The following is a 22,402-nucleotide window of genomic DNA, read 5'->3' as shown; positions in this document are numbered from 1 at the left end:
CCTTGGTAGGAATTTTCTTATTTTCTTATTATTTTTTATTATTTTCTATAAAGCTTCTTAGAATAAATAGAAAGCAAAATGCACTATGTATGTATTAGTTTATTTCCATGGACTTATCTTACTCTAGATATTATTACGGATTTTGTGAATTGAAGTACTTTTCGTTATAGTGCTAACCTCTCTCATGCTGATGTACATCTTTCAGTCTGCACACTGGTTGCCTTTGCTGAGTCTTCAGCCCTACGTCTTAGTGTCAGCAGTAGCTGTGACAGCAGCTTAAATGCTACATGCATTTTACTGTTCTTTCACAATATATTTCAGATTCACATCAATGTACCTATTTGCATGGAGACTGGTTTTGTATTAAATATCAATAAAAAACTGATAGCATCTACAGAAACAGCAGTGGAACAAAATCCCATATAATTGCAAGTAAACCCATCTAAAAGGTCAGGGAAAAGGAATACTTGAATTGTTACTGTCAGAAATTATGTTTCAAGATGTGTGGCAGAAGATGTTTACACTTCTTGTCTTTGAAATAGCCCCATAACATCACATAAATTATTTTGCATTTATGTTATGTTCTTATATTTTATTATATTCCTCCCTTCTCAAATTCCTGAGTATTCACAGTTATCAATATTGAAAAGTAACTATTTTGGGGGTGCAGATGACATTCACCAAAAATCTGAAAACTTAATATTGTTTCTAAATGAAGTAATGGGGGCAATTTAAGCAGAATATAATTACTAAAACTGAGAGTTGCCCAGAACTATAAGCTTAACATATCTATTATTGAAAGATGGTCCTCTAAAAATGTAATGAGGATATATGATCAGGAACTTCATTGCATTTAGGATGGCACATGTACTTGGAGATATGTCCGTGTAACAATCATTATCAAATTTACAGCAAGGAGCTTGGTTCTGAGATCGGTCTGTCTGAAGGTGCCTGAGGGTAACTAGTAGAGAGAGGTGATTTTCACTTATAGGCTTTCTGCCTGTACTGTGGATAGATTTTTTTTTTCCCCACTTCAATAAATGCATAAAATTTGATTTATAGATTGTTCTTGGCATATTGTAAAAAGAACAGCACAATAGATATGCAAGGTATAGGAAGGTAGTGAATTGCCACCAGGAATCATTTTGAAGGAATCCAGTCATCACAGACTGTATTTTAATTGTGCCCTCTTGTTTAATATGTTTGTTTAATGTTCCTTTCAGGGAAAAGAAAAAAAAAAAAAAAAAAAAAAAGTTTTAAATTTCCCATTAGTTTCATAGTCACTAGATTAATGTTTTTCTTGGTCAGAGTTTGGATGATTAGGGGTTAGTCTTGTCAACATAATGCAAAATATAGACTCAAATATTCATATTCAAGGAAAATTTTCTTGGTTGTATTTCCCTGATTAGAGTTCTCTAATCCATAGTACAGCTATGTAAACACAAAAATATATTTTAAATGCCAATTGAAGGATTTTTCATTCAGCTGAAAGCTTAAAAGCCTTGACAATGAAAGTTACCTCATGATCTGATGAAGCTGGGGTGTATATGGGATTTGAAGGAAATAATCAAAGTGTGGGAGGCAAAGTGAAGGTTCTAATTAGATGAGGGTGCTGTGGCACAGGTCCCTTAGGAAAGGGCATTAACAAATTAGCCTCTGAGGAATCCAGAACAGAAGATATCTGATGAACTCATAATATTTTAAAATACTAAGGTAAAATATGCAGTTTTGGAATGAGATTTGAATATAAATTGCAAAGAAACACTATGCTTTATTTTAAATATATATTAAGATGGAATTATTCTTTTTATGACCAATATGGCTTTCACCAATACTCTTAACTGAAGGATATATGAAGAACTTACTGTTCTCCTGAGACGGAGGAGATGTTCTTTGTTTTTCCTCTAAAGAGACTTTTCTAGAAACAGTTCAAACAAAAGAAAAACAAGTACCAGTCTCTGAATTATGATGCTATTTTAAAACATGAATTAAACTTACTTCCTTATCTCGGTATTGTAATGCTGACCAGTAATGCCATTGTACTTTTTAGTGATGCAGTTTCTCTATCAGAGCATGTGAATAGGAGCAGAACTGGGACATTCTAGTGGACTGAGAATGAGATTCTCATTTTAGTGCTTCACTTCTCATTTAATGTCCAAATGCTGAACAACGGATCCCAGCCCAATCAATATTTTGAGACACTGAAATAAGAGCATATTTCTGCAAACTGATGGTAGATCACAGGGTAGGCAGTCTTGACATTTAATTTGCAGTGTCTCAAACATAGTTTTCTATTGGAGTAACGTCAGACTTGTAAATGCCCAGAAACTGGTTCTTGCCAGATAGGTAAGACTAAAATAGTACCATTGGACTAGTGGCATTGGTTTGTTTGGTGTATTTCTGATTGGACAGATTTTAAATGTATATTTCATCTTCTCGAGAAAAAAGTAACTATACCAGACATGTTTTAAAAACAAAATCTGTTTTGTTGACATTGCTTTTTCAGCAGTCCACTTATGTAAAGCTAAATATTTAGATGAAACAAAACTTTAAGATGTGTAGCTGTAGCTGAGACATTTCCTTTTTTTTTTTTTTTTTTTGCTTTTGTTTTTGTTTTTGTTTTGTTTTGTTTTGTCCATTTGTTTGTTTTTTAACTTGATGAGTGTAAGGAAAGATAACAATTCACCTTTTTTGCACTCCATTAGAATCACGTTCTGTCAGTAAGGTGTTGTTATTTTACAAGTTAATGGAAGCATTATTTCAAATGCTTGAACAAATCTTAGTGTGTATGCACACTTTTACAAGGAAATAATCCATCTGTGATTTTAGTTCTGTTCTTTCCTTTCTGTACTGATTGAATTGGGAATACAACATATCCTAATGGTTTCTCATCTGTCAACTACGTTTGACATCAAAATCTGAAACTGAGTAACTTTTTTAGATGTGTTCATTTATTTCCTATTTACCACTATTGAACCAACTTGGCAGCTTAAAAACATACTTGGGCAATCAGGGGTTTTAGGAATTGCTGGGTCAAAAAGGTACTAAGATGTAGTAAACAGAAGTAGTTTATTTTCAACATCAAGGATTTTTTTTGTACTTTTCTCCCTCAATAGGTGTCAAAAATAATATGAGGTTATAGTGAAATTTTTTCCAGCATTTTCCAAATAATAATTAGTGTTATGTACTATAAGATTTTGTGTTTGTATATATACCATAATTCATCCAAGTATGGGAAAAAAAAATATTTTGTGTCCCCACCAGTGAACATTTAAATATAGCAATAATGGCCTTATCAAATTGAAGATTAAAATAAATGTCTAAAGTGTTGCTATGACATATTCCAAGGGTTTAAAGAAATAAAATTGAATAAATAATCTACTGTTATGTTGACTCACTTATGTTCTCCAGAACAAGTGCTCAACAGGGTCACCTAGAACATGTTGCACAGGGTCATATCCAAACAGGTTGTATAGAATTCATTTTGACACTCTTAATTAACACAGGAAACTGCAATAGCTTGCAGTCACTTGATTTTGGGGTACTGAATGAGCTGAAGATGTTAACAGAGTTGAAGAGATTCCATTTCAGAAAAATGTTTTTTCTTTTCTCTCTCCATCCCTCCCCCCCCCCTTTTTTTTAAAAAAAAATATTTGTTTCCCTAGATCCAGCCATTGTAAATGGAGTTTATTGGTCAGAATCCTTAAATAAGGTGTTTGTTGATAACTTTGATCGTGACCCTTCTCTCATCTGGCAGTACTTTGGAAGTGCAAAAGGATTTTTCAGACAATATCCAGGTAAGAAGAATACAAGTTTAAAAAAAAAAAAAAAAAAAAAAAAAAGGAAAAGAAAAAAAGAAAAGCTATGGTTGCAGATTTCCATTGATTATTGTCACAAATCCTTACCTTCATAGATACTTGCAAGTTCAATTTTAATTTATCTACTTTTCAGAAAGATTTCTATTGAATGTTTTCAATGTTCTTTTTGTTTGTTTGTTTGTTTTGTTTTGTTTTGTTTTTTTCCTGCTAGTTTCCATTTGGCAGTGAAGCCGCTAAGATGGCTCACATGTATTCTTTATTCATACATATATAGATATGAAAAATAACTTCTAAACTGACTGTGGAGAAAAACTGAAGACCCTTCATACATTACTGAACTTAGATAATGTTTTCTATTAATACATACAAGAAGACTTAATTGTAATTTATCTGGTTCTTAGATTTCCCCATAACTTACTATCTTGCATTTAAAGTTTTCAAAAATTTGTTTTAAAGGTACTTTCATACAAGTTGTAATAAAATTCAGCTAAATCACTTTTCTTATTTCTATTTCGCAAATAAATATTAAATATGTTACATGTTAAGGTTTATATTTAATAGCATATCAAATATGCTACATACTAAATAAACTAAATAGCTAAATAAACTTATCCCCAGCTTCTGCAATTTTGGATCAGGCTCAGAGTGGGAACTTTTCCTTTAGCTGACAGTTTAGTGTACCATGTTGTGTTTTCGTTTTTGTTTGTTTTGGTTGTTTGTTTTTATGTATGAAGGCTTGAGTTTAATGCGAGCCAGTTTACTGTAAGCCTGTAGGTCTGAAAGTGGCTGAAAGCAATATGCACATCTGTATTAATTTTAGATTATGGTTGAGTTCTCAAGCCCCGTAGTATTTTAAGGATAGAAAATGTTAATCCTTATTTTAAAGGCTGTTTTTTTGTAAAAGCTGAAAGGATTTTTTTTTTTTTAATGGTCAAAACACAAAATGTATGTATGACCTGTGAGTGAACCTCTTAATATAGCAGTACCTGTTGAGATAAGCAATGAATGTAAGCACTGACAGTTTGAACAGGACTTGCCAGTATGTCATGAAACTGGTCAGCACCGAAGACCAAGTATGACAATACTTCAGTGACAATAGTATGATGAGCACAGTAGGTCTGAAGAGGTTTTCACTTTAGAGTAGGTTAAAAAGTAGTAATAAAATCATGTTGTTTCTGTCAGTGCTATTTTATCCTTTTTTTTTTTTTTTTTTTCCTCAACATTAGCTACCTTATAATAGCAAATATAAAATTCAAGTATGAAACTGTTAAACATTACTTTGGCACAACAACATCACAGATGCATTTTGAGAAGTTACTGTGTAAAATGTTGTAATCGTTTTTTAATCATTTAATTTTTTTTTTTTTTTTTTTTTTTTTCTGAACAGGTATTAAATGGGAACCCGATGAGAATGGAGTCATTGCATTTGACTGCAGAAATAGAAAATGGTAGGCAATAGATGACCAGTGTTTAAGAAATGTAGAAGAAAGAAAAGTTCAGTATTTTAAAGAACAAGATGTTTTGTCTTTCATCTTAGGTACATCCAAGCAGCCACTTCTCCAAAAGATGTAGTAATTTTAGTAGATGTCAGTGGCAGCATGAAAGGGCTTCGATTGACTATTGCTAAACAGACAGTTTCATCTATTTTGGATACCCTTGGTGATGATGACTTCTTCAATATAATTGCTGTGAGTGTCTCAGGATTTTTTTCCATCTTTTTCTTCCATCTTTTCACAGAGAATCATACAATGACATATAATCTTTTGTTGGTATCTGTCATGTTTTTATCACAAAATACAATTGAAAAAATGTTGTGGGCAGGTGATGGATATAGGATGGCATCTGTACCAACTGGAAAGACTGATTTTCCAGTGCCAGCTGGTGACAGTGTTTCAAACCATTTTTTTAGGAGTTGCAATCTGAAGCCCCTTAAGGTGTCATACTCACAGGGGGAGGGTTAATTAATAGAAAATCAGATCAGGGGAAATTAATAGAATAAGATGTTAAATCTTGCTGAAGTTTGCATGGCAAGATGAAATACCAATGTAGCTCCTCATTTTTACTGTTCTCCTCAATGTGAATCTGAAATGTGCTGTCTGTGGACCTAGCTAATTGAGTTTCAGAAGTAAGATGTTCACAAAACAACTCTAAAGCAAGCTAATGAATATGTAAATCTACTGCATGCTATCATTTTACGGACCCATCATAAATCTTTTAAAAATTGCTTTTAAGTCACATTTCTCATGTACATATAATGCAACATTGAATATTATGAACACATAATGAACAAAATTTCAGATGCTACTCTTCAAAAGTAAGATTTATGGATCTGTAAAATTATGTGAAAAGCAGTGCCTGATGTTTAGCACTGAAGACATACTAAGTTCTAAGACATTTTTTCCATGTTGAACCTATGATATGACATTATTTTGCAAATAACAGCAAGGGTATTGTAAAGTTTTATGGAGAGATTTTACTGGTGCTTACTAACAGTGAGAACTTAGAATCATCAGTAGTTATTTGTGTGTGGCAGTTGGTTCACGTACAAGCTTTAAATATATGACAAGAGGATAGTTTTACAGTTATTTAGGTGTAATGGGATTGATCATGACTATGTTTTGGCTGAAGAGGGGAGATATGGATGGTTTTATAAATTTCCCTTTAATATTGTTTTGAGAATAAGTAAATAAAACCACTTTATGGTTTTATCATTCATGTAAATCCCAAGAAAGTCTTCAACCTTCTGAATATAAGGAGGATTTGGGCCTTCCCATGGTATGGTACAACAGAAGTGCCATTTTTGTATTAAAATAAACGGTCCCAGTAACACTAGTGTAAATCATTGAGATTGTCTGGAGAATGAAATAACTATGCCTGAAATATACGTGCATGTACTGTATTTTTAATAAATTAGTTCAGAATATCTTTTGTATTAATCTTCCCACATAATAATTACATAATTAGCTCATGTAGAAGGAGGGCATAATTGATTGGTCGTAGGAGGACAGTTGGGCCAGATGATCTTGGAGGCCTTTTCCAACCTTAATGATTTTATTATTAGTTTTTTATTATCCCTTTACACTATACAAAATGTTTTCTAAAAAAATTTCAGTTTGCTTTTTGGTTTGTTATATGTTTCAGTATCCTGCACACAAAAAAAGTTGAGAATTTTCATTAATGGTAATAGGAGTTATGGTCAGTAAACACTAATGTCATTAAAAATTCAATTAATACTTAAAAATATCTAGTAGGGTAGAAAACAAACAACAACAACAAAACAAAACAAAACAGCCAACAACAAGCCCTCAAAGCTGTTAGCAGTACATTAGTTGGATTGTTTCATATCCACTAGGTCCATTTGCTTTTTCACTAAATATATTTCTAACTATATGGAGCAGAAAGCAGAATTCAGTGTGAGTCTTTCCAGAGAATAAACATAAAAACATAATATTAGAAATCGTTTTAGCTTTCATGGTTAGGTTGTTGCAAAATCTATCTGAAATTGATGGACTAGATGATTGAATTGCAAGAAATTATTGAAATACAAGAGTGATTTTGTTCTGCCTATATTAAAATGTAAGGTCAGTGTACTGGTGCATGAAAGAGATTCCTACAACAACAAGAGAAAAGGCATATTTTTCCAATTTCCTTTGAAGTGTAAATCCAGCTCATGCATTAAATTAACAATATTATCATAAAAGGAGTACTAATTTTGCCCCATGCTTAAATTTTTTAAGTGCTTTTACAAAAATATAAACTCTACATTAATATTAATTGAGCTGAGAATTTAAATTAATTTTAACGCTTCAGTCACACTATTTTATCAAAATATATTAGAGTATTATTTGTTAATTCAAAGCACAGTAGCATATTTCCCTGATTTTAATTTGCAAAATTTTCCATTATAGACAGTTTTTGTGCAGTCTCATCTTCTAAGTCCAAGTATTCATACAGAAGGGATAAACCTTATTTTTGAGCCAGCCTGACTAATTCTATTCTGTGTGGGCAAAATGAGAGCAGGCAGGGCAAGGGAAAGGCAGCCACTTGTGACCCTCTGTATGAGTGCTACAAGCTCTGGGCTGCACTTGTATCCCACTAGTTGTGTGTGGTAATGCTAGGGAACTTTGTAAATACCAAAAGCGGAATCAAAGGAATTGGTTTAGCTTCATTGTTGGGTGTTAGGTTGGGCTGAAAAGTAGTTGTGCCTAAAGTAGTGTGAAATCTTTATATCTGTGCGTTGTTGCACAACACAATATGAATTTGTTTCTATGCACCTTGTTCCAGACAGTTGGCAAAGGATAAATATGAGAAACACTAAGGTAAATGTAAACTACTTGCATGGGTTTGGAAAATACCTCATTTTTAGAATACAAATAGTGTCTGATTATAAAATATAATTCAGCAGCTGTCTTACTAATTATACGGTTCCTTACTTCAGATTTTAGCCCACTCACTTTATTGTATGCCTGCTGTACAAAGAAATAGCTAGAGTGACAAAATAATGTAAACTAATAAAACAGATAAATGTAAATAAGTAAATAAATTATTATAATCAGTGACCTCAAGTGCTTAAATTATAAGAGAGCTTAAAGTAGGCTGAGGTTTTAAGAGAAGCTTATAAAGTGCATGGTAATTGTTCTTTACTTCTCTCCCTCGGTCAATGAAGCACAAGCTGTTGATAGCTGCTGCACAGTAATTAGCTCTCTATGCTATTGCATCACAGCTATCACAAATGTAAGGTGCAAAGATGTCATATACACTAGTATAGGGGTATGATATTATGTAACATTAGGAAATGAAAGAAAACAGTGTAATGCAAGGCTCTTGAAGGGCAGAATGCAGTCTTTTACTCAGGAGAATTAATTTTGTAGTAGGAAATAAGAAAGCTGAGTACTGACAGCCTTGAACTAAAGAAAAAAAATCTGTTTTAAAAATATCCTTTCCCTGGGAAAAAGGGAGATCTATATCAGGTATTGCTGGCAAAGTTAGCAGTTACTAACAGGCCTTTTGAGTAAAGATCAGGAAGCTATTTTACTTAAATACAAAATTTTAAATGTCATAGAATAGCCGCAGTACTGAGTTCAAATTGCTGGGTGAGATTGTGAAATATGTGTGGGGTTTCTGTAGATCGAGAAAATTCTGGAATGTCTTTTCTCTTCCATTTTGAAAAAAAAAATAAAAATTGGCATGGTTAAAAGAGAGTTATTAGTGATAACATTGTAAAACACCCTATGACAAAGCCATCTGATACATGCTATGAAGCACAAGCGATGTATTTTACTGAAGGGGGAAGTTGTACTAAAGTTCTTATCAAGTAGATATGCCAGTTTGAGCCGGAGATACTGCTTGAATGCCTCCATGTGTTGCATCAACGTTCTTCAGTTTTCATGGGCTTTGGGAGATTTTTGCTGTTTTGGGCATTCTTTTGGGAAGTGAAATAATTTTGTCTAGTAAATTTTTCCATCTCATAATATTTTTAAAGGAATTTGAAGTCTATATAAGCAGCAAATTGTAGAAAAAATAAAATGTAATTATAACAATGCATCTTTGCAACAATTTGAATAATCAGAAGCTGATATAAATATGTAATTTATATATATACTTTTCTTACTATGTTTTTGTTTGTATCTGAATGGTAGAGGAAGAAACTGAGAAACAGAGCACTTCAGGTTATGCTTGTTATTCACAGAACACTGCTACATAAAATACTCATTAGCACATCTTGCCATAATCCAGCTTCTTCTTCCATAAGTAGCAGATTACTTTAAATATTTTATAATAACATTCCCAAGGTGAATTAGGTACCGCAGATGCAAGTAGTGTCACAACTTAGCAGGGTTTCAAAAGGTTAAAAATCTACATTTTCTTGTGTTTGTAATGACAGTGAAGGTGCTTTGTCCACATGCTATCTATGTAATTGTGCTGCTTATGTGTCAATGAACATTTTCATTCATCCTTTTTTGAAGGAGGTTGGTTCCGTAGAATGGGACTGCTAAGGGACTTGAAACATCCATTTGTGACAGTGTGGGCATCCTTTATACTATGCAAATGAACAACAGTAAAGACATTGCGGGAAGCTACCGGGAGTCTGTCTGGGTTGTGATACCGTTGGCAGACGTGCAAGCTGCAGGTCTGCAGGAATAGCCTGATGATGTGGGTTACTTAAAATGCTGCTGAATAAGTCATACAAAAACTGGACAGACTGAATTTATGCGACTTAAACGATAGTACTCTGACAGAGTAGGAAGTTATGATTCATCTGTTTGCTAGTGGCGATGAGTCTGGGGAAAAAAAAAAAAAAAGAAAAAAAGTGGTACTAATACAGCATTTAAAAATTCTGATTTTGCTTACATACATGAGATATTTGAAATGGTTATCATGACTGAGAGACAGGCAGACTAATATTTTACTCCATGTTGGCTGATTAAAGACTGTGCTTAGTATCATATAAAGAAAAGTACATCTGTTAGTCTAGTCTCTAATGACAGCTACCAGAATCAACCTAAAAATCCAGGCTTAATCAGAAAGTACATTGATTAAAGAACATGCTTAAAAAAAAAAACACAGCACAGTAACAAAAAACCTTTGAAGGCAGGAGAGAACGTGGAAATAGGCAGTGTTGTGCCAGTGTCTGTTACAGGTTTTCAAGATATGGTGTTTTGTTGTTGTTTTTGTTTTGTTTTACAACAGAAGGAAGGCGGTTTTCACTTTGGCATGTAATAATAGTGTGTGGATTTGGCATTATTATTTTGCAACAACTTTCAGAAGAAAGACTGAAGAACAGTCTGAAGAGAAACTACATGGGAGAATACATCATTTGTCAGACCAGTAAAGTGCTGTGACTGAAATGCACACAGGACATTGTCAGTGACTCTAGAGTTTCAGATGTCATTGCCTTGTTTTTTCACATTACCTTTGGAGCAATAGACATGGTCTGCAGGCTCTCATAAATTAGAATAATGTTGATGGGAATAAAATAATTAGGAAAGCATGAATGTTTTCTGCAGAAAGTTTGCATAAATAACCTAGCATCTTGTTTTGCTTGGATTGCTAACCAATTGCTATGTAGATGCTGATGTAAATATTCTATATCTCTAGCAATAGGATGTGGAGTTACTCTGGGTTTTTATGTATATATATATTTAGAGTGGAGGACTAATTCTGGCACAATGCCTCAATAATAATTTGATGAAGTTCTAATTAAAAACTCTTCTGTTTGCAGCAGTAGTTATGAAATTAATGAATGTGACAAATAGTACACTGTTCATGTGAATGATGATAACAGATATCCTATGTGGAACAGGTTGCAGGGGTCTATGGTTAGGCATATGTGCAGACAAAGGAATGGTGTTAAACTGAAGAGAGAGCAGAACAAATTCAGAGGTACAGGCAGAGATGATGAGATCTTGTAGTAATGGAGAACCTTTTTGAAACAGCACTTTGTAATACGTTTAGATGGGGGAATAATTGAATCATAGGAAATGCTTGCCATCATTATTTTTGGCTTAACTTAATGTGTTGTCTTTTCTTGTCTGGTATAGATGTTCTGATTCACTTAATATCTGTGAAAGAGTGAAATGAGGTAGAGCCAAAATGCAAAGACCTCATACTTTGATCTGTGATAACTTCTAGATTAGTTCAAATTAGTAAGAAGAGAAACTAAATGAAGACTATATCTCTACAATTATTGTAGATTTTTTGAAGGCATCTATATTAATCTGACATTTACTGAAAGTTTTAAACGATCAAGTCAATTTTCAGTCAAGTGACTTAAGCATCCATGGTTCTGTTAGATCTGATGTCTGTTAGATCTGTCATACTGATGACACTTTGCTTAAATTCTTAAGATGCTTCTGAAAGTGGGATTGGAGTATCTAATTTACTTGGGCCTTGCAAGATAAGCAGAGATTTCTTTCAAGATCTGTCACAGCTTTATGTCTTAGTTGCTTGACTGAAGTTCTGACTTGATAGACATATTCCAGATTGATTCAAGGTCATGGAGTTTTTGGCATGGCTGTTACACTATCAAACTTCCAAAATGAGTTAGCCAATGCCTCAATTATTTGTCAGATTTTTCTGTATATGTAACAAAGAACTGGGAGTTGTGACAGTGATGCATCAAATCTGAACTCTTAATACTCTTCAGATTTCAGCATGAAGGATATTTATACCATCTAGTATATACATTACTCATTAATTCCACCTGAATGTTGGCATCCATTCAATTGAATGTTCCCTTTTAAAAGTCTAAACCTCTGAAACACTAGGAAGCATGTAAAAAAGAAAAAAGAATACCATGGCCAGCTTTCAAAAATGAACTAAATCATATTGTTCTTGTTTATATGTATATTTCAATGTAGTTCTAAATCATTAAATTAAAATGTATCTTTCAAAGCTTTTAATTAAATTTTTCATCCTACTTTTTATTTCTCTCTATAGTATAATGAAGAACTTCACTATGTTGAACCATGTCTGAATGGAACATTAGTTCAAGCAGACAGAGCTAATAAAGAGGTAAGGAATGAAAGTAACAAAACAACAGAGTTAGGATACAGAGCATAACAAGGTACTATGATGATCTTTTTCTAGAATAATGTGTTCCATTATTAGAATTTATTAATTATTCTCCTTGTGCCATTTCAAAGGAGTGTGATGTGACTCAGTAGGAAGAAAAAGAAATATTTTCCTAGTTAATTCGATTGAATAAAGTTAATTGAAAAATGCAAAAATCATTGAAAATATACTGGTAATAAAGTTTAGTAATTATTTGTTTTTAAACTAAAATACTTTAGTTGCTTTAAATTAAACTATCATTCTGTTACCAAAAATGACTGAGGAAGAGATTGCAGTCTTAAGTCATATTAACACTGAAGCTGAAACAAATCTCAAAATGAATGAAAACAAATATTATACTATGTGAATGAAATATGTGGCCATTCCAAGCTTTCATATCAAAATAATAATGCATTCTTTCAAGAAACTTCTCTGTGTGTGAGCACAAATGAATTACACAGTGCTGGCATTTTTTCAGGAAAAAACAAAACAAAACAAAAAACAACAACAACAACAACAACAACAACAAACACTGATCAATTTTGGGAATTGGCAAGTATAGCTCTGAAAACCTACATGTCTAAACGACATATTTTTATATATGACAAGACAAAATTCACTTGATCTGGTTATGCTAAACTTTATTGTATTATTCACATGAGTTCTTCACGTTTCACCTAAATATACACCAACATTCTGCAGGAATTGTTCTTCGTGGGCTGCTTGCTTAATATGCTTGATGTTCTCCACTGTTGATTTTTAGAATATCTAAATAGAAGTTAGTTGCTATGTTGAATGACATAAATTGTTTTTAATAGTTTCCTTTTGAAGACCCTTATCTGTGAACTGTGATGCAGCACTTTATTGAGTGCTTCTAATGAGCCATATGAAAGCTGTGTGAGATCTAGACTTAAAGCTAGAGATTCGAATATATGGCTGAGATGCACTGCCTGGAATTATTCCAACTGTAAACCTTTCCTTCACTCTGTAACTGATCAAAATGCAGATTAACATATACCCATATGTTGCTTAATGGCAGATTCATTTTAATTTAATTGATCAAAAAGTTTCTGAGTTTCTGTGTTACCTAACACCTAATGTTTGTTCTTTTTTTTTTTTTTTTTTTTTTTTAATATTGCTTACTAAGGACTGGTGTTTCTTAATGCAGCATTTGTTGCTGGAAGTATGCATTAACTAGTTTTACTAAGTAATTAATTTATGCTGAGTGAACTTTAGTTTCTACCACTTAATATATTTGATTTTTAATACATGAGTATCAATGTAAAAGAACGCCCATTAAATGACACACAAAAAAAAAAAAATTTCCCCTGCCCCTCCTATCACACACACAAATGTGTGCGCGCACACACCCTGCAATTTTTACTAACTGCATCTTGCTAGGCTCAACTGACTTGATCACATGTAAAGCAAGTAAACATACTACTTAGAAGGAAATACAAGAAATTGTTTTGAAATGCTTCAAATGGATTCAAATGGAGTCTTTCTACTCTGAGGATGTCACTTAAACCTACTCAATGTCGTTCTTTGAACCAAGTTTTCTTTCATCTCTAAACTCTAACAAGACAAGGAAATTAAAAAAAAAATCTCAAAGATTAGGCTACCCTTATCACTTCCACTATATTTGTAGTTTGCTAGAGGACAAACCAGCTTCATAGCAGGATGAGGGATTTTGAATTCTAACAAAAGGTGCAGATGGGCCAGGGCTGGAGGGATGAGAGCTTCTTACTTGAAGAAGAAAAAAAAAAAAAAAAAAAAAGGTATGATTTGTCACTTGTAGCAATCTTCCTCAGGTGGCTGGGCTACAGCTAGAGCCTATCCTGATCCCATTCACAGCCTCCCAAGGTAAGACAATACCTTGGAGCATCTTTAAGGAATGCACCATAAGAGCATTTTTTCTGTAGGCTACAAGAAACTACTTCAGCCTTAGCAGCCTGGGAAATGAATACCTCGATGACGATTGGTGCTAAATACTCAATACAAAGACATGCTCTTTCACATTCAGGGATGGTTTATAGAAATGCTTCTTCAAAGGGCCCACACAACATAACAGGCTACCAAAGAACCACACTTCAAGAAAATCCCCTCATTATTGGAGGGAAAATAAACAAACAAAAACTGTGCCCCCCCCCAACAGTATTGGAAATCCTGTATTAGTTCTACACATTGTCTCCTTGGCTCTAAGTCACTTACCATTGTTTTCTGGACCACAGTGTAGGAACTACTTACCTAAAATAAATCCAGTCTTATTAGAGTATGAAAAAGCAACTGAAGTATTGTTACCTGCTAATATCTGCTCTGTGGTTAAGTGATTAAACTCTCCTTTGAGTATTGCAGCCCAGTTTTCTAAGAGTCAGAAAAGTATTTGGAAAGCCCACTTTTCCCTTTACCCTACTGTTCTTTCTTCTCATTGTCTTTCAGTAACGTGGGCCTGACACTACAGTAGATCTGTACAAGTGTACATAAAGCAAGGAAGTTCCATTTCTCTTTGAGTAACAACCCAGTTTTATTGCTGAAAATATATTTGCTCCTTTCTAATGTGCAATCTGGTCCCATCTTTATTTAAGTGATGTAGCATGGCCTTTCCTTGTCCCAGTATTTTACATTTTTGGTCTCTTTTTCCCACAGGCATTTTAACAAGGAGAGCAAAATTAAGTTTACTTCTTGATTTAAGTGATAAAGGAAACCAAGTAAAAGAGAATTCCTGAACCTGAATTGTTTCAGTAAGAGTAGTCAAATAGAAAAGAAACTATAATGTGTAATTTTACTTTTATAATCTTCAACCTATCAAAATGCATGTTTTGAAAGAGGGTACAGTTTTCATGGTAGTTGCCATAGTGAAATTAGAAATTGAATTTAGAAATGCCTCATCATACTTGTGAGAGTTACTTGATCAATATTATTACTTGATTATAGCATTAATAAATATCTGTTTGTTGTATTGCAGTAGATTTTTAAATGACATCAAATAGGTTGAATATATTGCATAATAAGGCATTTAAACATTTTTGTTAAAAATGTATTTTTATTTTGGAAAAGGATTGAGGGTTGGAGAAAAAGCAGGTTTTCAGCCCTGAATCTCCAACTTTTTGATCATGTAACTTTTATGTTTTCTTTTAAGGAAGTATGAGAATATATTGACAGAAGTGATGATTTGAAACATCTAAACCTGTTCCCCACCAATGTCAAGAACTGCAGAGTAATGTGGCCTTGGGTTGTAAATCTTCGTTTTTCTATTTTAATTCTAGCAACAAACTACAAGGAAGAGAGATGTTAGTATATGTTTACAAAAATCCACTGTTTTTGATCAAGTTTTTTTTCCTGCAAAATCATTGATTTTTTAAAATATAGTTACATGTAGTTTTCCAAATGGTGAAGCAGTGAGGATCTAACTAAATTTGTCAGCTATAACTTCTGAAAGCACAGCCTTTTGAGAATCCCGCTTGAATCAAAGTAATTTTTATATATTTATAAAAGGCAAACTTCAAATATAATAGTGATGTTATTGGTGTTAAAATAAGTGCCAACAGATCTACTAAGGTACAAAACAGACAATCCAGTACTAGACTTCTTCCAACATATAGTATTTCTGTTTTCGTTTTTACAATAAAAGAATGTAATAATTTGGTTTAGAATAATTATAATTTACAGATGATATGGCAGGCATCAGGTTGCATCCACTTCTTTCAAAAATTTTTCATAGTATAGCATTTTTCATAAATTTTTGTCCTAGCATATGTGCTGGCCTTGGAGGTTCAGCTTTGGATGTGTGGAGACACACTTTCATGATCTTGTAAATTATTCATAATTTGCAAAACTTGTTTCAAGTTTCCTTTATGAGAAAGATTATATCTGTAATTACATTGGGTGGTATAAATGGAGTTAAAATGAATCTGTGCCCCCTAAATATGTCTTAATAATGTAAAATAAGTAATATATATTTGAATGTTACCAGACTAATTTATGATTAGGCATTAGCATTAAACAGCTGCTACCTTGAAGTGTATCAATTTGCTATACATAAATTTAAAAAAGAGTGGGAAATAATTCAGACACTATTCTGTCACTGTCTGCACTTTCCCCACAAATTACAAACATGTGGAACTGCCTATTTTAATACTAGTTTTCTTGAGCCAAGAGGTTTTCGTCTTTGAGAAACTCCATGTTACAATTTACCTTCCCCAAAAGAATTGGATGACAATCTGATTTAACGTAACTTCAGATTTAATGTAACAATATTACAATATGCATTCCTCTTTTATATGTTTTTTTTTTTTTGTTTTATTGTACTATATATGGATTGAGGACATTTCTCTATAAATGTTTCCAGATGAAATATATCATCTTTTAGATGCACAGATAGGCACAATAACTCCAAACTAAATTGAGAACTTACCCTTGCATAAATTGGAATGACAAAAATAGACAGACGTAGTGTATAACTTCCAGTGAGCTTTTACTTTTGTATGCAGTTAGCAGAAATTAAATAATCAGAAGAGTGATTCAGCAATAAGGCTGAGTGATATTGCCAATAACAGGTTGGTAAATACAAATTTTGCATATATCTCTTTACAAATGTAAAGGTTCACTGAAAGCTATTTTGATTTTTCTTTAAAAAGCTGACGAGTCATTATAGACCCCCTAAAGTTTAAGCTATCCTTAGACCACTGAAAGTTGCTCTGAACTTTTCTATTGTAGCCCTAGTGAACTAATTTAACAAGAATTTGTTTTTAATCTCATATATTAAATCTTGAGCACTTTGTTCAACACAGCTTTTCATATCTCATATTTGTTTTTCTGAAAAAAAAAAAAAAAGTCTACCAACGCAATGCACTAGGGAATGTAGGTTGGATAATCATCATGAACAAGCTAACCTGTGATTGCATTGGCAATGAATATTAAATAACAAGATGCTTAAATGCATTTTACAGGTACAAATACAGATTTATCAACTGTTAGTATGTGTGAGTAAACATCCCCATGACATGTCAGTAAACAACTCTCAGTCTTGTACCTCACACAGATGACTCCTGATTTTTTTTAAAACTCGTTTCTATGCTGATATAGTTACAAATATGATAAATCTTTGCCAAGTATGTATCAGCAAAAATTCAAATTATTGCATGCATGGAAGAATATGGGAACTAATACTGGCTGGAGCAAAGACTTGCACTAAAACTGACAGAAATCTGAGGAAATGTTGAACTCATTAGCAATGTTTTTCCGTAGGAAGCTCACCCTTGTCAGACAATGGCTAGTATCATATTTTGCCAGTGTATATAAACTCTGCTGCATGTATCAGTTGTGGACTGTTCCTTCACTGTTTGGAATTGGTGAAAAATATTTATTCGTGTATGCTTAGACTTCAAGTAAGGACTACAAGGTGGTCCTGTAACGCCCTCTAATTTGGGTATTCTTACTGCTGGTAAAGTGAATTATTTCTGATAATCTCAGAACAGCTAGACAAAGAGATGGGTATCCCTACAGGGCTCTGGGAATCCCATGTAGCTTATTCCCTTAACAAGAGGAGATGCAAAACGTTAGCTATAATTGATATCCTGAAAACTTTGTTTAAATGGGGGGTTAAGTATGACACGAGCTACTAAGGCAGAAGGCCTAAAATGGAGGTTGGAGGTGGTGAGAACAATGTGTTGCTAGGTAGATTGGAAGGCAACAGGTGGGGACTTGATGGGGACTTGATTTGTCCAGATGTGTACAACAGTAAACTTACTACCAATGTACTTCCATCTTGTCAGTGGTATAGAAATGTGATATAAAAAGGACAGGAGGTTTCCAGGTCTTCCAGAAACAAGGATCTGATTTGAGTCAGAGCAAGCTGAATTTACAGGGTGATATGTTTCTCTGTGAGGCTTTGGGTTGTGTCTTCCTGCTAAAATCCATTAAAACAGCCTATAAAGTCTTGTGGATAGTGTGGCAGTTAAAACTTGAGCCAAGCATGCCATTTTTGTGACTAACTGTCATGATGCTATGGAAAATCTATAAGTGAAATTCTGCAAAGGCTTGCTATGTTATAAAGAGCTATACCTAAACATGAATGCCAAACATCACAGATTATGTTAGTCAGCAGCTTGTCTTTTTTTTTTTTTTTTTCTGTTTTTTTTTTTTAGATCTCATTGTTAGAGCATTTGAGAATTGGAACTTGGTCTTGGTTCTCTGCTTCAGTGTCTTGTTACTGGTTTTCAGATGTGTTTGTTTCCTCAGCTGTCAAATGAAGAGGGAAATACTTTATGTGTTCTTTCTTTATCTTCTTAAGAATTATAAAAGCTTGCAGATTGTGGAGTATCCTGATGTAGCCATAATGGATGCCAAAAAATTCCCTGACTGTAGCAGAGTTTTCTGTTTTACTAGGAGTATATTGAGGTACTGTTTACTTTCAGGAAGTGAGATTTTGTCATCTTGTTGTGACTATAGACATCAGTCAGCTTTTATAATCTCAGAGTAAACCTTGTGAAGCCAGTAGAACAGCCTGTAAGATTTGGTTTTGGAAGACCAAAGATTAAAAAAAAAAAATCACACGCATACACAAAAACCCACAGTATACTCTGTCAGTATACCCCCATATTTCATCAAATAGACATATTTGTAACTATAGCTAAGACAATAACTCATTTCCTGATTCTAGGTCCAACAAATCTATCCGTTGATTTGTTTTTGACTTAGATGACCATGTAAAGAAAGTTTACAAAATTTTTTTAAAAAGGAGAGAAAACCTTTGCGGGTTTCACATATGGATTATTATTCATTGTTAGGATCTCTGAGATTTCCTGTTTTTGATAGTAGACAGTGTTTATAAACAACTGAGGAGTAGACAAAATGGGCAGCATGCAAAAGACAAGAGCAGGTGTACACATCAGTGATGTTCCTGGCTGAATCCTCCATAGAAGCATGCAAGGATCTTGTCCTGGCTGACACACGATTGCATTTGTCTCTTCACTCTCTTCAGGTTATGTTTTTCAGCCATGTCTAAACGGGTTGTAGATACCTCCACAGCTGAACACATCCAAGCTTCTTCACTGTTGTAAGACATGTCTTCTCCTGTGTTGAGCTCTGGCCCTATAATATTGTAATCAGGCATCAGAGTCCAATTGTCATAATTGTGTGCCTAATTTGCATTCAGAATTACCAAGATTATGCATGTCCATTAGGTATTTAAGTCCACAATTAGATATTGCATGTTATGGTAATTGCTCATGGAAATTAGGCATCCAGTTGCATGCAAATGTTTGTGCACACTGTTGTACCAGATATTCAATTAAAAAACCAGGTAATTTGGGTACTAATCTACAAGGGCTCCAATATGACATTAAAGAGAAGCTGAGGTAGACCAGTATTATTGCTCTTGTAAAACTGTAAAGATTACATTAGAAGATGATATAATGGCTTTTTGAATTGCTACAAAAGGGATTTCTGTTTTCTGGTATGTTTGATTTATGAAAGTTATTGACAGTAAAATTGAGGTGTTTGTTACCTCATTCCAAAATCATCTATTCTTCTTCTTTAAACTGATGATTCAGCAGTTAAGTCCCGTTCTGACTTTTTTTTTTTTTTTTTAGTAGCAGACAGTTGAAATTTATCTTTCTGTCTTGCAGTGTATTATAACAAATCAAATTACTGCATGGCAGTTGCAGATGTTGTGTGGGCAAGCTGTTGATTAATTTTACTTGGCACACTAGATTGAAGCATTGTAATCCTCAAACCAAGGATACAATCCTTTAAAAATACCTTGTCTTTTCTAATAACAAAAGGGGCACTATAGAACGACTGGCAGGAGTGCACTAGTAATTTTTGATTGTTTACGAATAAAAACCTCAGCTAAGTATAGAGTGAACTATCTGAGGATGCTGTTATTTGTGGTGCCTGTAAAAGGATACATGACTTCTTTTCACATGGATCCCGTTAATGCCACACAATCAGGTCATCTGGTGTGATAAAAGGGAATGAATGTTAAGTGATTTTTTTTTTTTTTTTTCTAGTGGTCATGCAGAGTGTTGAAACTTTCAGAAAACAAAGAGAAGATGGAAAACACTTCAAAGATAGAGAATGGAGTCAGTAAAAACACAGAGACTCATTTTAGTCATTTGGTCCTTTTGCAGAACCACCTTCTGTAGCATCTGTTCACTCAGAAGCCTGTTGGCAGAAAACAATGATTTGTGAAAAATCACAGTGCATTAAATTGATTTTTAACTTTTTTAGCATTTTTTATATCAAACGTCACTATTATATTTCACAAAGTGTTTTTCAGAAAGTGTGCTTTTATATACAGAGAGAGCGAGCACGCTGTGGCAAGAGAGAATATTTAATTTTTCTGACAGATCAGGTGAACTGAATTATACACTAGAGATGATAGTGTTTACTAGTAATTTTTGGTAATTTTTGCTCAGAGATTTTATAAACAATTGGTTTTTAGTAGCAAAATAATTCTAGTTTAATTATGAAGCAGTAAAGTATTACAAACAGAAATATGATTTGTAATAATTACTTATTTTAACATTCCTGATTTAAGAAAAGGTATTACCACTACTAAATTTGGCTTTATCAATTTTCAGAGAACTCTGTTTTGGGGTGAATTAACTGTGTTAGTAGAAGCATCTGTGAGGCCTGTAAACTGACCTCAGTCCCATGTGACGAGGAGGCAGACTGTAAGCATAGGGCTGCTCCCACAGCTTGAAAGCTTCTGGTCAATACATAACTTTGATGTTTTGAAATTGGTTTCGGCATCAACGAAACAGGAGTGAACTGCTTGTTTTCGATGTTTAACAGTAATCTACACTGTCTGATTTAAAAAATATCATCTATATGTAAAACTCATTTTGCTAAGATATCTCCTGGAGAATTTTCTAAACATGATATATTTCAGTTTCTGAGTAATTCCAACGAACAATTTCTAATCAATGTAAACTTAAATTTGTTTATTTATTTATTTATTTTAAAAAAGGGTATATTTTCCGAGTTTCTGAAAAGCTTTAATGATTGGAACAGTCTTGTTTGTATACAGCTTGATGGCCACATGCATTGAAGTCAGTGGTCTTTTAATCTGACTGCAGACCAGCTTTGATTTGAAATAGCTACGTAAAGCATGCTGCTATCTGTCGCTGACAGCTGATGGAGCCCCTGTCTGGGAAACTGCTGTCTTTGCATTGCCAACCTCAATTTCCAGGCCATGTTAGTTCAAGTCAAGAATATGCCCATGTGGCTTGTGATCAGCTTGTACCTAAATTTCAGAGATAATTTGAAATGACAAATCAGCTACGGAATAACAAGAGGTCAATGTGCTCATTGAATATTTGGGTATTTTATATTCTTTTTTTTTTTTTTTTTTTTTTTTTTGTAAGAATTAATGACATAGGGCATAATTTAATAGTAGCATTTTAATTCTTCTGCAAATATAATTAATTTTATTGTCTTTTATCAGATATGATAATGTTTTAAGACTTATGAACTGACAAATAAAAAACAAATATTTTTTACTATTCTATTGAGCTTTTTATACAATGTGGAGACTGAAATAATGCTTCACAAAAGCATTGCTTCCCATGGTACTCCCCACTGCATGTCTTTATTTTCTTATTCCAAATTGTTATATTTATAAATTATTTTTAAAACTGCAGTCTCTAGTACCGTGCAGATAATGAATAGAATTACTGAAGTTAGCTATGTTTAAATGGGGGGGTAGGGTGGGTGTCATTTTGGCATTTAGCTGTGTAGGGGTTTATGTTATCCCTTCTTAATTAGGCAAACAAGACTGAGTTTTTTTGGCCATTCAAAGCATTGAACTGCAATGAAGTACATTTACTAGCTCACTATGAACTAATTATTTTGAAAAAGCAGCCTTTTTTTTTTTCTTCTTTTTACTGTGGCCATAGTGTATACTTCAAAATTGCCTAGAGATTTGCCTCTTTCAACGTCCTGAAATTTAATAATATATTTTAATTTTATTATAAAACATTATAAAACATTTTATTTCATTATAAAATAAAAAGATATGTTTTCCT

General features: G+C 33.3%; 1 protein-coding gene across 1 annotated transcript in view; it reads left to right on the top strand.

The window, feature by feature from the left end:
- CACNA2D3 (calcium voltage-gated channel auxiliary subunit alpha2delta 3) overlaps nucleotides 1-22,402 on the top strand; it is a 437,646-nt gene that overhangs the window by 182,499 nt on the left and 232,745 nt on the right. The window contains exons 6-9 of the mRNA XM_035337879.1: nucleotides 3,666-3,797; nucleotides 5,206-5,266; nucleotides 5,356-5,506; nucleotides 12,258-12,332. Of these exons, the coding sequence (XP_035193770.1) occupies nucleotides 3,666-3,797; nucleotides 5,206-5,266; nucleotides 5,356-5,506; nucleotides 12,258-12,332 (419 nt within the window). The remainder of the gene's footprint in view (nucleotides 1-3,665; nucleotides 3,798-5,205; nucleotides 5,267-5,355; nucleotides 5,507-12,257; nucleotides 12,333-22,402) is intronic.

Source organism: Oxyura jamaicensis, chromosome 12, assembly GCF_011077185.1.
Source record: "Oxyura jamaicensis isolate SHBP4307 breed ruddy duck chromosome 12, BPBGC_Ojam_1.0, whole genome shotgun sequence".
NCBI classification, from domain to species: Eukaryota; Metazoa; Chordata; class Aves; order Anseriformes; family Anatidae; genus Oxyura; species Oxyura jamaicensis.
The sequence above is the reverse complement of the archived record's forward strand: the minus strand, read 5'-3'. Positions and strand labels throughout refer to the sequence as shown.